Source organism: Sarcophilus harrisii, chromosome 3, assembly GCF_902635505.1.
Source record: "Sarcophilus harrisii chromosome 3, mSarHar1.11, whole genome shotgun sequence".
In the NCBI taxonomy this organism is placed as follows: Eukaryota; Metazoa; Chordata; class Mammalia; order Dasyuromorphia; family Dasyuridae; genus Sarcophilus; species Sarcophilus harrisii.
The window spans coordinates 41,249,746-41,265,561 of NC_045428.1; the positions used below are offsets into that span (position 1 = coordinate 41,249,746).

General features: G+C 36.7%; 2 protein-coding genes across 15 annotated transcripts in view; one reads left to right on the forward strand and one right to left on the reverse strand.

Annotated features, from left to right (window-relative positions):
* The window catches only part of MED12L (mediator complex subunit 12L), a 370,226-nt gene that overhangs the window by 33,852 nt on the left and 320,558 nt on the right, over positions 1–15,816 (reverse strand). For 10 of the 14 annotated variants that reach the window (XM_031957753.1, XM_031957757.1, XM_031957758.1 and 7 more), the window contains 7 exons: positions 13,898–13,987; positions 12,837–12,946; positions 12,494–12,629; positions 11,573–11,740; positions 8,666–9,028; positions 7,433–7,589; positions 2,726–2,955 (listed from right to left, as the gene is read on the reverse strand). In XM_031957753.1, the coding sequence (XP_031813613.1) occupies positions 2,726–2,955; positions 7,433–7,589; positions 8,666–9,028; positions 11,573–11,740; positions 12,494–12,629; positions 12,837–12,946; positions 13,898–13,987 (1,254 nt within the window). The remainder of the gene's footprint in view (positions 1–2,725; positions 2,956–7,432; positions 7,590–8,665; positions 9,029–11,572; positions 11,741–12,493; positions 12,630–12,836; positions 12,947–13,897; positions 13,988–15,816) is intronic. The other 4 variants (XM_031957754.1, XM_031957765.1, XM_031957760.1 and 1 more) reach the window with 1 other exon arrangement.
* P2RY12 (purinergic receptor P2Y12) overlaps positions 11,997–15,816 on the forward strand; it is a 60,184-nt gene continuing 56,364 nt past the window's right edge. The window contains exon 1 of the mRNA XM_023500744.2: positions 11,997–12,129. The gene's annotated coding sequence lies outside the window, so the exon portion shown is untranslated. The remainder of the gene's footprint in view (positions 12,130–15,816) is intronic.

The following is a 15,816-nucleotide window of genomic DNA, read 5'->3' on the forward strand; positions in this document are numbered from 1 at the left end:
TGATACAGTGCTTGTCCATACTGGAGGTTTGGAGGTATCAGCTATAAAATATAGCTTCAGACTCCTCTGAAACTACTGGCAATGTGACAAAGGATAGAATTTCAAGTCCCTTAAGAATGATGCTTTGGGTGCACTAGGATATTCCAGGGTCCCCTTAAATCAACTGACGACTACCTGTGAGGAGGCTGACCTTGATCCCAGATTTGCTTTTGTTTTAAGATCCCTTAAAAAATGAATTTTAAAGAAACTTGTCTGCCACGATTCATATACAGATATTTTGCACATTGCTGAAAATAGTCAGATGGCATAATTATACTTTGAAAGAGAGCAAGAGAGTTGTCAAGTTGCTTTTAATTTAGTAGATTAAAAAAACAAACAAACCCATTAGAAGGCATTTTGACATAATCAAACTTTCAGAATTTAGCTTTAATGACTTTAGAAATTAACACTATCAACTCTATAGGGATGACTCCCACTTTTCACATTTCCATCTTTAACTTATTTTGGGAGGTTTGTTTTAACCACTGGACAGGGATTTATTTACCTATTATTTATTTATTTACCTATTATACTCTAGGCACTATGATAACTACTGAAGATTCAAAAGACAAAAATGGAATTATTCTTGCCCTCAAGGAAGGCATTCTATCAAAACTATCCCAATTTCCCACTGAACATTTGCTGTACATAACACCAACACCTTAAATTCAGGATGTTTAAGACTAAATTTATTCTTTTCCCTCAAATCATTCTCCTGATTTCCCTCTCTTTGTCAATGGCGCCACTCTTTCCATTCTAAACTTCAGGTCAGCCTTGATTTCTCCTTGTCCTCCATCCAATAAGTTGTCAAGTGCTATTGATTGAAATAGAATTATATTTTATTGTTCTCTTCATTTCTGTTCTCCCAGTATCTAGTTTAGCGAATTACATACAGGAGCGATTTCATAAACATTTGTTGAATGTATGGTAAAGTTAATGGAGGCAATGTGAGATAATGGATAGTTAGCTTTGGAACCAGGAAGACTGGACATCAAGAATACCTCTGGCACATACTGATCGTATAACTCTGGGCAGTGAATAAAACCCTGAGTCTGGAGTGAAGGTGAAGGTGAATGGTTAACTACCCTTTATCTTACTAAGAAAACCCCAAAAGGGTCACAAAGAGTCAGGGATGAATAATAACAAGAAGGCCCTGGACAAGTCACTTCACATCTAAGCAGTTCTCTAAGAATCTACATCATAGAGAACATATTGACTTCCTACTGGTGCAAGTTTTCTTGTTATATAATATTCATAACAATAACTAGCATTTATGCTGCCTTTGAAGGTCTGCAATGCATTTTGTATCTGTTCTATCATTTGTTTGTCTCCAATAAGAGGTAAACACCTTTTGGGTTCTTTATTGGCTCTTACTCCCCTTGGACAAGCATAATTTACATCTTGGTCTGATCTTGAGAAAACTAGAGACCTATCAAGATTTGTGAACATACTATATGCAGCAACTCCTGTCTAACCTGAGGACAAAAGTCAGAAATGAGTTAATGATAAACACTGTAAATGGAGGGTATGTATCTACCTGTGATTAAAAATGGGTCTTTTTTTACATTCAAGTTTTTCCTGTTTTACCACTTCTCCTTTCCTTAAAATGCCCTTTCCCCCAAATTGTGAGTTTAGTTCCTTCCTCTCCATGATTATTTTATTTCTAATCTTTTTCCACTAGAATTTAATGGAAACTCATCCCTTGTTCAGAAAAGCAGAGCCAGACTCCAATATTATCCAGTAAATGTATAGCTGAAAAGCTGTTTAAGTCACGCAATATATTTGAAATGTATGAAGATAACACGCTACTCAAACAGGCTCTGGAGAGTCTTTGTGCAAAGCAGTGAATACTTTAGAAACATGACTTATTATCTGTTTTTCTTGTTTCCTGAGTTTGGATTTTTCCGCACAAAGGTTTCTTACACACAACTATATATATTAATATCTGCTTTCCGTTGTTTCCTAACCCAACCCAATAAACAATTCTATTTTTATTTCCCAAATCCAATTTATATAATACAGTAGAATTATCTTTATCTATGTCTCTTCTTGAGCCTGTAAATTTTTTTAAACTCTTACTTTTCTTCCTGTATGTATTTTTAAAAGGCTGAAGACTTTCTTTATCCAAAATCCTATAAATTCCACAAAACCTAGTAGAGTTTTATTTATCCTGTAAGCATGGAAGAGTAAGTCAATGAAGCTGATGGGATATTTACAATACTGAAAGTCCATTAGAAGGCACTGTACAGTGAGAGAAGCTCAAATTAGACCAGATTAGACCCTGACCTCAAGGAGTTTCAAATCAGTATTTTGGTGACAGTTCACAAGGGTTGAAGGGATAGAGAGCAGGGAAGAGATTAGAACAGAGGGAGAATTAATTAGGGAAGGATCTTGCCCCTTATTTAGTATCTTGTGAATGACAAAAGAGTATCATCTACTTTTAAAGCAATCTAACAGTATCTGTATATGCTAATAAATCTGAAATAGCCAGAGTTTCTCTTACTGAAGCAATACAAAATAGTGAAATGAATGTACCCATGTACTTTGTATGTGCATAAGCTCGTGCATGTAAGTGCATGGAGAAACACACATGCAAAATGCACGTTATACACACACACACACACAAAACACTAGCTACTGGAGGGGCTGAGATGCACAACGCTCTGTGTGTCAGACTGGGACAAACCTGCTGGAAAGGTCTTGTCTGGGCTTGCTGTCTGAGGAGTCGCTGTTGCTGCTGCTGCTGCTGTTGCTGCTGCTGCATGAGTTTCATCTGAATCAGCTGCTGCTGGGATGTGATTGCATGGATGGAGGGAGGTTGCATCATGGTACCCGAACGCCTCTGCAACATGTTTGAGAGGGCTTGCTTTGTGTTGGTGGGGACAAATGAACCCGTGGGATCCAGTCTGGAGCCACCTAGAAGAAATTAAACATGTAGGGAGCTTTTTCAAGATCTCGTGTACCAGGGCAACACGCAGATCTCTACAAACATGCTGACTTGTTTTGTCAAGCTTAGATTCAGGAAGAAATTTGGAAACAAACCAAACGAATTAATATCTAAACACAGGTTTATGGGTTTCTGTTATTTTATAGCAAAACAAGAGCCCATTTTCCAGAAGTGAAAACAAGGGAGGGGGCAGAGGGGGACAAGGGAATAAAGGAACTAAGGTTAGCCTAGGTGGTTCTGGGACTAATCAGGGGTTTTTGAGAATTCAAACACCACAGTTCACTAGGATTCTTTTTATATATATATATTTTTATTTACAAAACATATTCATGGGTAATTTTTCAACACTGACCCTTGCAAAACCTTCTGTTCCAACTTTTCCCCTCCTTCTCCCTACCCCCTTTCCCTAGATGGCTGATAGTTTAATACATGTTAAATATGTTAAAGTATATGTTAACTCCAATATATGTATACATATTTAGACAGTTATCTTGCTGCACAAGAAAGATTGAATCTAGAAAGAAGGTTAAAAAGCCCTGAGAAGGAAAACAAAAATGCAAGCAAACAATAACTGAAAGAGCGGAAATGCTATGTTGTGGTTCACACTCATTTCCCATAGTTCTCTCTTTGGATATAGCTGGTTCTGTTCATTACTGATCAATTGGAACTAATTTGGATCATCTCATTGCTGAGGATGGCCAGGTTCATCAGAATTGATCATAATATAGTATTGTTGTTGAAGTGTATAATGATCTCTTGGTTCTGCTCATTTCACTCAGCATCAGTTCATGTAATTCTCTCCAAGCCTCTCTGAAATCATCCTGCTGGTCATTTCTTACCGAACAATAATATTCCATAACATTCATATACCACAATTTTACCCAACCATTCTCCAATTGATGGGCATCCACTCAGTTTCCAGTTTCTGGCCACTACAAAAAGGGCTGGATTCTAAATTTTTAAAGGCTACAAAGACAAGACAATGTGAATACTGGATAGAGTGGGAAACATAATTTCACGTTAGCTCTCAGTTTAGGAAATAACCTATTATTAAGAAAACTTCTCTTACATATTCTCCACTCTAGAATACAAGAGATTTTCTTCCTGTAATTCCAAAATATGCATTTACAAATTTACTTAAAGGTACAATCCCACTCTCAAGTTGACTAGTTTGCCTCTCTAAGATTTAACATAAACCTTACATCCAACAGTGTGATGTGGGACTTGTAAAACTAATCTGAACTTAGGTGACATTAATAGAAGCGGAGGGGACAGGAACTACACCTGTGATTTTAATGGTAAAGGATTCTAGTTGAAGAGCTATCTTTGACCTTTTTTTGTTGTTGTTGCAATTTAGAGTCTTAGAGCATTGTCTTGAAAAATTAAATAGAATCATGATGTATCCATAGTGGACTTGAATTCAAATCTTCTTAGCACCAAGGTCAGGTCTCTATATACCAAAACGCCCCCAGAAGCATAGAATGCCAAAAAAAAAAAAAAAGTTCAGTTTACTCTGCCCAAGTCAGAACTCTAGACAATGCATTTGAGGAAGGATATTGACTGGTCCTGTCATGTCCAGTACAAGAAGAGCAGGCTGTGAAAGGAACTACTAGATGATGCAATACAAGAATTAAAGACTATTTTATCCCAAAGATGCATTTGAGGGAAAGAGGGAAGTGAAGGATGGAAGACACAATCAATCAATAAACATTTATGCAGCACCTATTATGTGCCAGGCATTTGGCAGAAATGAGAGCATGGGGGGCAGGAGGGAATAAAGGAACTCAGGTTAGCCTATGTCATTTTAGAATTGATAGAGGGCTTTTGAGAATTCAAATACCACAGTTCACTATGAATCTAACTTTTTAAAGGCTAAAAAAAGCAAAGGTAGTAGGAATATTGGATAGAGAGAGACACTCCATCAGGAAGATAGAAAGTCTCTACCTATGACACTGGGGATACAGTACCCTGCCCACACACCTAACAGAACAGTCTGGCTTCAGAGAGCAGCAGCAAGTCATAGAGAAAATTAATAGATTTTGGCTAAATGTAAGAAAATTAAAAAAAAAAAAAAGCTTTGTTAACAACATAAGCTGTCCTCCAAAAAACAGAATGGCCTCCCTCTGGAGGAGAAGAAATCTCTCCCATGGAAGGTCTTCAGACAGATGTCTTTGAGAGGATTTTTATATGAGTAGGACTAGCTGGTAAAATGCTTCATTTGGAATTTGATCTAGGCCATAGGCTTGCTCTAAAACTCTACTACCTGGAATAAGTCACTTAAAAATATATATATACTTCAGGTTCCTTTTCTGTCAAAAGAAGATGTTGAAATGAGGTGAAATGAGGCAATTCCAAGAGACTTGTGATGGAAAGTGCCATCCACATCCAGAGAAAGAACTATGAGGACTGAATATAAATCAAAGCATAGAATTTTTTTTTTTTCCTTCCCAGGCAACTGGGGTTAAGTGACTTGCCCAGGGTCATTGAACTCAGGTTCAACTAGCTGCCCTAAAGCATAGAATTTTTACCATTTTTGTGGTGTTATTTGTTTTGCTTGGTTTTTTCCTCTCATTTTTTTTTTCTTTTGATCTGACTTTTTTGTGTGTGCAGCATGGCAAATGTAGAAATATGTTTAGAAGAACTGCACATGTTTAATCTATATCAGATTGCTTGTTATCTTGGTGAGGGGAAAGGGGAAGAGAATACTAGCTTTTATGAAGTTCAATGCTGAAAACTATTTTTGAATGTTTTTAGAAAAATAAAATACCATTTTAAAAAAAAGAGGATGTTGAACTAGCTGGTCTCTGAAGGTTCCTTCTAAATCTAAATCTATGCTCCTACAACCTCTGAGGTCCTTTCTGGTCTAAGATTCGGAGAATCTACTATTCCATGACAATATCATCCTGAATAAGTAGTAATTAAATAATCCCTGGTTTTACAGCAGTTTTTAAATATAGGGCACTTATCATTAATACTCTGAAATCTAGTGAGTCTAGCTTAGAGTTGGCACCTAAATAGCTTTATTAATGAATGTGTGCATAAAAGTAAAAGGTTTGGCTGGAAGCATAATTCACAGGCAAATTTTTCATAGTATAAAAAAAAAAGAACTTTCACATCAATCTAACACATATTGTATATTTTAGGTTGATTTATTCAATCTTGCTTCTGACTGGTGAGTCAGAGAAATGGATTAATCATGGAACAACAGGCTAAGCAACATTTCAAAGATTTTGGCCAAAAAGTTCTGGCACATCCCAAAACCAGAAGTAGACAATGTGTTAAAAAGAGAACTCAGCATTTCTTGGCTCCTATTTTTACAACAAACTTCTCACAACCCTGAAAAAGAATGGCTGAGCCTAATATAATCAGAATTGCTTAATATCACATGGCACATGTTGCATCAGAAAACACCTTCCACATTTTGAAGTTTATCTATTTTATGAAGTAGAATGAGTCTCACCCATTGAAAAAATACTATTCCCATGGGGTTAAACAATAAGGATAACTATAAATCAGTGAAATAATCAACTATGACAGTAACTATAACCAATAGTCAGATTATTAAGAATACTGAATAACTGTACAAAAACTAAAATTATACTTTTATTTTTAAAATTGTGGTATGAAAAAGATATATAACACACAACTTGCCCAAGTTATTGAAAAATTGATCAATGCAAAATCAAGTAAGTTTAAAGTAAATTTACTGGTTTCCATTAATGTAAATATATATGGAATATTTATTTTTCCTTTAAGTCAATATGGGAGAGAAATAAAATATAAGTTCTACCTGAAAGCATCTCAACTGTGCTTTGTTCTAAAGATGACATACACCAGATAACATGTATGATCTCTTTCATTTATACTCAATTCTCATCTGTCCAAGTTATTGAAAAATTGATAAATAGAAAATCAAGTAAGTTTAAAGTAAAATTAATTAGTTTTCATTCATGTAAATGTATACCGAATACTTATTTTTTCTTTAAATGTACAAAATACTATATTAGTCAGTATGAGAAATAAAATATAAGCTCTCTTTAAAAAGATCTCAACTGTGCTTTGTTCTATAAATGATATACTCCAGATAACATGTACGATCTTTCTTTCATTCAAGATCAATAGCAATATATAGCATACACATAAGACTTTTATTTTAAATAAAAGGAAGAGGGATCCTGGTAGAAATTTTGGTGTTCTAAGCAATAATATCAAGATTTCAATAAAACTGTACTTTATTTAAAAAAAACAATCTGTATGAAGGGAATATTATAACCTTTTACCGCCATGTATACAACTCCTTATTTCTTGGAGTAATTATTCAGAATTTAGTGGATTTATTTGGCTATTTCAGATCTACTGAAGAAAAAAAAAAAATCTTCTGGGGAATGGAGAAAGAAACCTAAACCTCATTGATAAGAACACGATCTTGCTACATCTTTCACATACCTGGTGCAAGTGACTGATTCTGCAGGAAGAAGCCGGGCTGTTGCGGTTGTCCCATGATGTTATAGCCCCACAAAGCCGACTGAGGGTGGTGCATCATTTGTGAGGAAATTGGTGAGTAGTTGGGAGGCACTCGATATATGTTGTTCTGTGGATATTCCTTCAACATATATGGTAAGAAGAAATGTTATTATAATTCCCATGCTACATGAATAATGTAGATTTTTCTTACAAAGTTATTTGAGACACATCCTCTTGTAGGCTGTACAACTATTTTAAGACATAAAGAGGAAAGAAAATGCTAGTTCACATGCTCTCTGCAAATCTCTCCTTCTGTTTCAAAAATCAGCTGAAGGGAAAGATTTTAGTTAAAATACATTGTGTTTTGACCTGCTTTTAGAACATCAAATGACTGACAATGAATCTAAAGCACAGTTAAAACACAGCACTGAATTGCTACTTCCAGCACCGAGACCAATTCCAAAGAGATCTAAAACTCATCTCCAATTTTCTGGGCTTACAAAGCAGGGCCCTATTCAAACCATCCCTAATGTGGAGCAACGTGGAAGCAGATGAACATTGCAAGAGTTAAAATTAAAACAACAAGGGGAAGCAAATGCCAAAAAGAATGTTTTTGCTACTCTTCACTTTCAAGAGTAGCAATAGAAAATCCTTATTAATTTTTAGCAGTTTGATGATATTCAGAAAAAGTATAAGAAATTAATGTTGAGGTTTTGACAAATAATCAATGGCTGTGATCAGTTGATACCACTTTGTTACTGTTCAGTTGTGTTTCACTTGTGTCTGACTCTTCGTGATCCCATTTGGGGTTTTCTTGGCAAAGACACTGGAGGGGGTTTACCATTTCCTTCTCCTGTTCATTTTATATTTGAGGAAACTGAGGCAAACAGGGTGAAATGACTTGCCCAGCATCATACACTTAGTAATTATCTGAGGTCAAATTTGAATTCATGAAAACGAGTCTTCCTGCTTATGCCCACATGGCAAGTATCTAGAGCTAGAAATCAGGTTCTCAATGTTCAAATCTAGTCATCAATTCTGCAATGTACCAGACAGTCACCCAACAGGTCCTTTTGTTTAGTGCTGTTTATATTATAGGGAAACTCTCTGATAATGCTAGTGTTAGGGTTACAGATGTTTTAGGGCATGTGCTTTAACCACTATATCAGCAATCAATAATTCATAGGAGATGTGAGTGGATCCTCTTATACTCACATCAACTCTTGAATTTGATTTTGTCTTTCGCTTCCTTCCCTTTGTTTTCTTCTCCTCATCGGCTGTAGTTTTTCCCTGATCTGACAGCTCAGCTGATTTCCTTTCTGGTTCCTGAGAGACTGGTGTGGCTGGCTCTTCATCTTCCTCCTCAGGAGGCAGAGGGAGAGGCTCGAGGTAGTAGCTTCGGGGTTTGGGGGTAGGGTGGGTGTGGTAGAGGAGAAGATGATGCTGTTCCTCATACTTGATCACTTTTCTGTCCACTCGAACAGTCCCAAACCAGGCCCAGGAGAGTGGAGCTGGATTTTTGTGACCCTCAAATAAGTCCCATGGGGATACTTTCTGTTTCGTGGACACTTGGAGACCCTAATTAATTAAAAAAAAAGTCTATGAAACTACCGACTAAAACACGTCACAGACAAACTATTAAGTTAAAAGAACAATATTTCATTAAATAAATTAAATACAAAATATAATCAATTTTTTAAAAATTAGAAAATAATTTCTCTGTTTCCCCCCAAATTTGAGACAATTGCGGCTAAGTAACTTGCCCACCCAGGGTTACACTGTTATTAAGATCATATTTGAACTCAGATCCTCCTAACACCAGGACCAGTGTTCTATGCATTATGGAATCTCCTAGCTGTCCCACTACTTGGGGTATGTCATAGTCACACTTTAAATTTGTGCTCATACTCTAATACTATGAAGCTCTGCCATGATCTGTCTCTGCACTTCACTCTGGCTATCACCCAACTTTTCCTCCCGGCCTCTATCTCACCTTTGGTTGGACTTAACCTCCACTTCCAGCCTCATTGGACTTCAAGCCAAACTGGCATCCTCTCTGATCCTTACTCAGAAGATTCAGTCTTCCATTTCTGTGCTTCTGCAGCAGCCTTCCCCCATGCCTGGAATGGCTTAGCTCTCTCTCACAGAGTCCCTCACTTCCTTTCAAATGAAGCTTAGACACCATCTTCTGCCTGAAACCTTTCCCGTTTTCAGCCACTGGTACCTTTTCTCCCAAACTTCCTTAAACTTAACTACTCTCTGAATATTTGTATTTGTTAACTTTATATTTATGATCTCTATATTTTTACATATATTTGTCATCTTCATCATTAGAATGTTTACTCCCTCCAAGTAGGGAGAAACTGCATCTTTCTTTGTATTTGTATTCTAGCACAGTGTCTGGTCCACAATAGGGTCTAAATAAATGCTTGTTGATTATCTTGTTCAATAGCTATCTGTAGAGATTATGTATCTAATGGACAAAATGACATTTTAACTTTTTTTTTTTTTTGGAAACAAAAATGAGCCTACTTTCCCACCCCACCTTATTTCAGTGAAAGTATTTCCAAAATTTCAATAAAAATGTTTCTCTGTCCACTTAATAAGAACGGGAGGTCATTAAACAACTATGGATTCATTTGTTACTTAGTTTTGTCGGATGCCCCAGTATCATCAGAACCAAATTTCCTTTAATTTCTTTCCATTAAGGTTTTGATTAACATCACTACAACTCCTTTTCTGCCCAGATATACAGAATGGCTTTATGTTAAGTCTGGAGAGAAAAAAAAAAAAAAAAACAAACCAAACACGAAATGATTGATATTTTCCTTGTTGAGAAGTCAGCAAAAGAATTTGTCCAAAATACAACAAAAAGAATATACTCATTATTTAGAATCATAGATTAGACCTGGGAGATAGAATCTAATCCAATCTTCTCATTTGCTAAGGAGTAAACTGAAGCCTACAGATTTAAACTATCTTGCCCAATATTAGTAAATAGAATAATCAGGATTAGAAATCAGTTCCCATGATTACAAATCTGTCTTTCTGTATTTTAGAGAACTTAACTCTCGAATGTTTGCTGATTTGAGAATAATGAACATTCCTGATTGATTTCAAGAAAAGTTTGATGATTAAACTCTCCTAATGTCTTGTATACAACTAGAGTTGCTTGTTAATTTTATGCTATTATTTATAGACTTCTCTATGAATTTGGCTGATTCTTGATGTTAATATAATCCTTGGCTCTATTTTTATCACATGAATTAACAGCATTATTTGACAGTCTTATAACAACATACACATCTCTAAATACTTTTCACACGTTATTTCATTTTATCTTTACAAAATACTTGGGCAAAGGCAGCACAGCATGAGTTCTGATACATACTGGTTTGTGACTTGGAGCAAGTTAATTAAAACTCTCATTGTCCTAGGCAGTTCTTCTTGTTTTTTTGTTTTGTTTTTTTTAATAATAGCTTTTTGTTTTCAAATAGATGCAAAGATAGTTTTCAAGATTCACTCATGCAAAATCTTGAGTTCCAAATTTTTCTCCTTTCCTTCTTCCCACTCCTCTTTCTCCTAGATGGCAAATAATCCACTATGGGTTAAACATGTGGAATATATATATATTTATATATTATATTATTATATAAATTTATATAAATATTTAAATATATATATATTTCCACAATTATCATGTTGCACAAGAAAAATCAGAAAAAAAAGGAAGAAAAATGAGAAAGAAAAAAAAGCAAGCAAACAACAAAACAGGTAAAAATACTATGTTGTGATCTACACTCAATCTCCATAGCTCTCTCTCTTTGGTTGCAGATGGCTCTCTCCATCACAAGTCTACTGGAATTAGCCTAAACCACCTCACTGCTGAAAAAAGTTCTAGGCAATTTTTTAAGACTTTTAGTTACAGAGATGGAGTTTCTTCACCTGGGAGTTTCTTATTTTAATGAAAGTACTGGCCTAAGTCCCTATCTCCAAAATCCTTATGAAGTAGAAAGGAAGTCAGATCAGATATTATTTCCATTTTCCAGAGAGATAAAACATGGAATGTAGGCAAAGCTGGAAAAGAAAGACTGGATAGATATATTTAAAGAAAACATTTACTCTTGCCTGTTTCTTATCTATGGAGTCAAATCCTGCGATTTTGTTGCCTTTTGTGTCAATCAAGGATCCCATCGGCTCACAAGTGATGACATCACAGGTCTGCTTGGGCAAAGGCAGCAGCTGGCGAACTTTGTCGATACTCTCTGACCGCTTGTCACCAAGCTCTTTCTAGAGGAAAAGAGAAGTGAAAAGGAACCTTACAGGGATGGCTGAAAAGAAATGAGGAAGCTTCCTTATGCAATATTTCCTTTTCCTCTGTATGAATGTTCTTAAGAACTTTATTTTATACCATATTACTAAATAATTGTATGTCTGTGTGTGTGTTTGGGGGGCGGAGGGGGGGGGAGGAAAGAAAGGATGGGGAAGGCACAGTTCTGTTTTGATTTTTTTTTTCCATTTTTTCAATTCTAGGCAAAAAATAGTAAATGGATAAAAAGCAAGGCACCCTTGGCCATTAACCAGCACAGGAGCTGAGAAATCAGGATACAGGAGCTGATCCCCCAAAAGTTCTCTCACAAGCAAGGGAAGACCACAAGCTCCTCTTGGTCACTTGGTTGGTAAGGCAGCTGAGCATTTTGATTTTTTGGGGGGGAGGGAAGGGTTGTTCTTTGGTTTTGCTTCTTACTGGAAGTGGTAATTTTGATGGTTAATGAAAGAAAGCTGCTATCAGAATTTTCTAGTAGCATGATCATTTCTCATCAGATGCAAGAGTGGTACCATCTGTCTAGAGCTAATTTTGATATTCTGCTTATTTGTGTAGTTCTTCTTAAAGTACCTTCTGAAAAATGTCTCATTATGCTGTAAAAAGAGAAATACCTTCCAAGGTCGAATCCTGAAGAGATAGGCACAAAATTCAAAGCATGTAGTTTTATTTTTCTCAAATAAATGGGAGAGAGTAAGAATTATGACTGACAAACCTACTTTTAATTTCTTCACGAGATTCATGTAGGCCCTTTTGTTTTCTTCAGCTCCACCCTGAGAGGAGCTTGACAGGTCAGAGGCTAAGGTTCCATTGATCAGGACACCCAGCATGTCAAGAACTGTGGTGAACAATTCACTAGGAGGAGGGTAAAGATTAAAAATACAATAAGAAGTTTCATCTCAGAAGGGCAAACAAGACATTCAGAAATTAGCCAAGCATTCTCAATTGCTTTCTTTCAATGCATAGATGTTTTAATGTACCCAGGAAAATAGGTTGTTGCAGAATAAAAAGAATACACCACACATGCAGGAAGAGAGATTTGAAATGATAAAAAAAACATACTTGTTAGTCTGCATGTCAACAGTTCCTGATGTAATTATCTGAAGGAGCAGAAGTGCCCAGTCTGTGGTCCACTGGGTACTTCTTTGCACAGTGTCAAACATTCCTCCTACCTAGCAAGTAAAATACAATAGAAATTTGCATTATAGATAACCAAGAGGGAACACCACCGCTAGCATTCTCAGGTTGGCTGGCTGTCCTGGCCACTCCTTCCCTCCTGCTCTCTCCCTGGCTTCCCTTTCCCCATCGGCTGGGAAAAAGCAGTGAATTGTACAGGAGTCAAGATTCTTAATTTTTAGAAAATCTGAGATAAGATGTAGTAGAGGAGAAAATGGGAGGTCAGTTTGAACTAAAGAAAACTAAAGAAAACATTTTATAATCAGTATCTCTTAATCAGAAAGACTGGAGCTAAGCTAGTGAAGCATTTCAAAGCAGCCTTCCTATTCATTTTGCAGCCAGCAACCACCTCCCTCCTTCCCTAGAGATTGCCTGGCTTGGATACTGAGACCCGCAGAGGTCCCAACACCTGGCAGACCAAACTCATTGCAATAGCTTTCCTTGGTAGGAACTAGGCACCCACTACAATGCACTCTTCATGGTCATACCCTTTCTGTCTTGTTCTACTAGATTAAGCTCGAGACCCCCAGGGCAGACAATGTCTGAAACTCCTGCTGTGGTTCCACTAGATCAAGCTTGAGACCCCCCCAGGGCAAAAAAAAATGTCTGAAACTCCTTCTCTGGTCCCACTAGATCAAGCTCAAGACCCTCAGGGCAGACAATGTCTGAAACTCCTGCTCTGGTCCCACTAGATCAAGCTTGAGACCCCCAGGGCAGACAATGTCTGAAACTCCTGTTGTGGCCTCCTAGGGAAGGGAGGCAACGCCCCTCCCTCAAAAAAAAAAAGCAACAAAGGAACAAAGAAAGTTGATACAAAGAGATATATAGAATAAACTACTCTGTATTACAGTCAGCGTGGAAGATTGGAAATGAGAATTATTTTCATCTGGCTAATTTCTAATTTGATTTAAGCAATGAGATAAGAAAAGTCCAAATATTTCTCCTACCAAATTAAGACGGAGTTGTAACGCCTCGTGCATCATTTGCCTTGCTTTAATATCATCCTGGTAACGTTCTTCTCTCCAGTTGCTTAAAATCTAAGATTGAAAAAAGAATGTTTGGGTTTTTTTTTTTTTGTTTTTCTTTTAGAACTGGATTTTCCTCTTGTATAATACCAAAATTTTCTTTCATTGTCCTCCAACAGCAAACTCCAGACTCTATGCTGAATTGCTTTTATTAGAAAACAACAATTCTTTTGAAAAGCAACAATATTATTCTCATAAGCTCCATGTCTGCTTTTATTTTCTCTTAGTAATTCGCTTTTGTCTCAGCTATTCTTCCTCCTCCTTAATGTAAGGATCTTGGTAAATTTTATTGCTTCTTGGAACTAGGAGCAGGGTCAGGTAGAGGAAGCAAAATTCAAATTAGTCACTTTCACTTCCTCATCACACTTCAGATAATAAGGGATTTTTGCATTTTTTTTATTATTATAGCTTTTTATTTACATCATACCCTTTCTGTCTTGGTAATTTTTCAGCAACGACCCTTGCAAATCCTTTTGTTCCAACTTTTTCCCTCCTTCCCCCCACACCTTCCCCCATATGGCAGGTTGACCGATACATGTTAAATATGTTAAAATATAAGTTAAATACAATATGTGTATACATGTCCAAACAGTTATTTTTTGCATTTTTTTTTTAAGGGCAGGGGAAGCAGTAAAGAGAAAAACCAAGGTTTCCAAAATGTGGCCTGCCTAACAGTCTTTCAGGAGGCCTGCAAAATAAACACTATTTTCATAATAATACTAAGAGGTTTTTAATTTTAAATTAATGGGACCAATAAGTGGTGCAATGAACTAAAGGCTGGGTATAGAGTCAGGAAGGCTCAACTCTGAGTTCAAATCTGGCCCCAAACATTAGCTATGTGACCCTGTGCAAGTTCTTGGGGGGGCCAGTCCTAGATAAGCTGTATACCATAAAGGGAGCCCCCAAATTGCTGGACTAAAAGGTTGCTTGTTATCTGTGATTCAGCCCCAAGTGCCACATTATCCCTCCTAGCATTAGCAGTGGGAGAAGCAGATCTAGCTCATCTTCTGGGACCAAGATTTGCCAGGAAGTGATGGAGAGTCTTATTAACTGGGTTCAAATCTCGTCTCTGACATATAGGGTAGTTTGACATTGGATCAATCTCCCTAAGGTGGTAACCTGCACTGGTCCCATCAGAAGTCCAGTCCCACTTCTATATTAGTCTATCCAGAGACACAGTTGTATTTTGTGTTTAATCAAGGATCATATTCTTGTACCTTCCTAAATACAGTAGGGAGTTAATGCATTCTGGAGAGTTTCTATCCATTATATGCTAAAATCACTTTTAGCCATGTCTGATTTTTTGTGATTCCATTTGGGATTTTGTTGCCAAAGATACGGGATTGTTTCACCCCATCTTTTTTCTCGTTCTGTTCCAGAATTTGTTTTGAGGTGCTATTTTATGGTCACTTGGAAATGAATATGGGAGAGTTACAGCAACTTACTGCTTTCTTTGCCCTCCTGGGTTCCTGGAAATCCCTCTCATTTGGGGTTTTCTTTGCAGAGATACTGCAGTGATTTACCATCTTTTTCCAGTTCATTTAAAACTGAGGACACTGAGAAAACAGGGTGAGGTGATTTGCCCAGTATCACAAAAGTAGGAAGTGTCTGAGGCCAGATCTACACTCAGGAGGATGAGTCTTCCTTATTTCAAGTGTGTTCTCATGGTGAATAGAGAGATGATGTCAAAACCACAATTTATTCTCTGAGAATTTGGATAATGTTAAGAATAAAATATAAGAATATAAATGTTAAGAAAATAAGAATATAAATTTGATAAGGAATCCAATAGAGCACATAAAATGGATAAAATCAGACAAGTGCAGAAACCACATACTCAA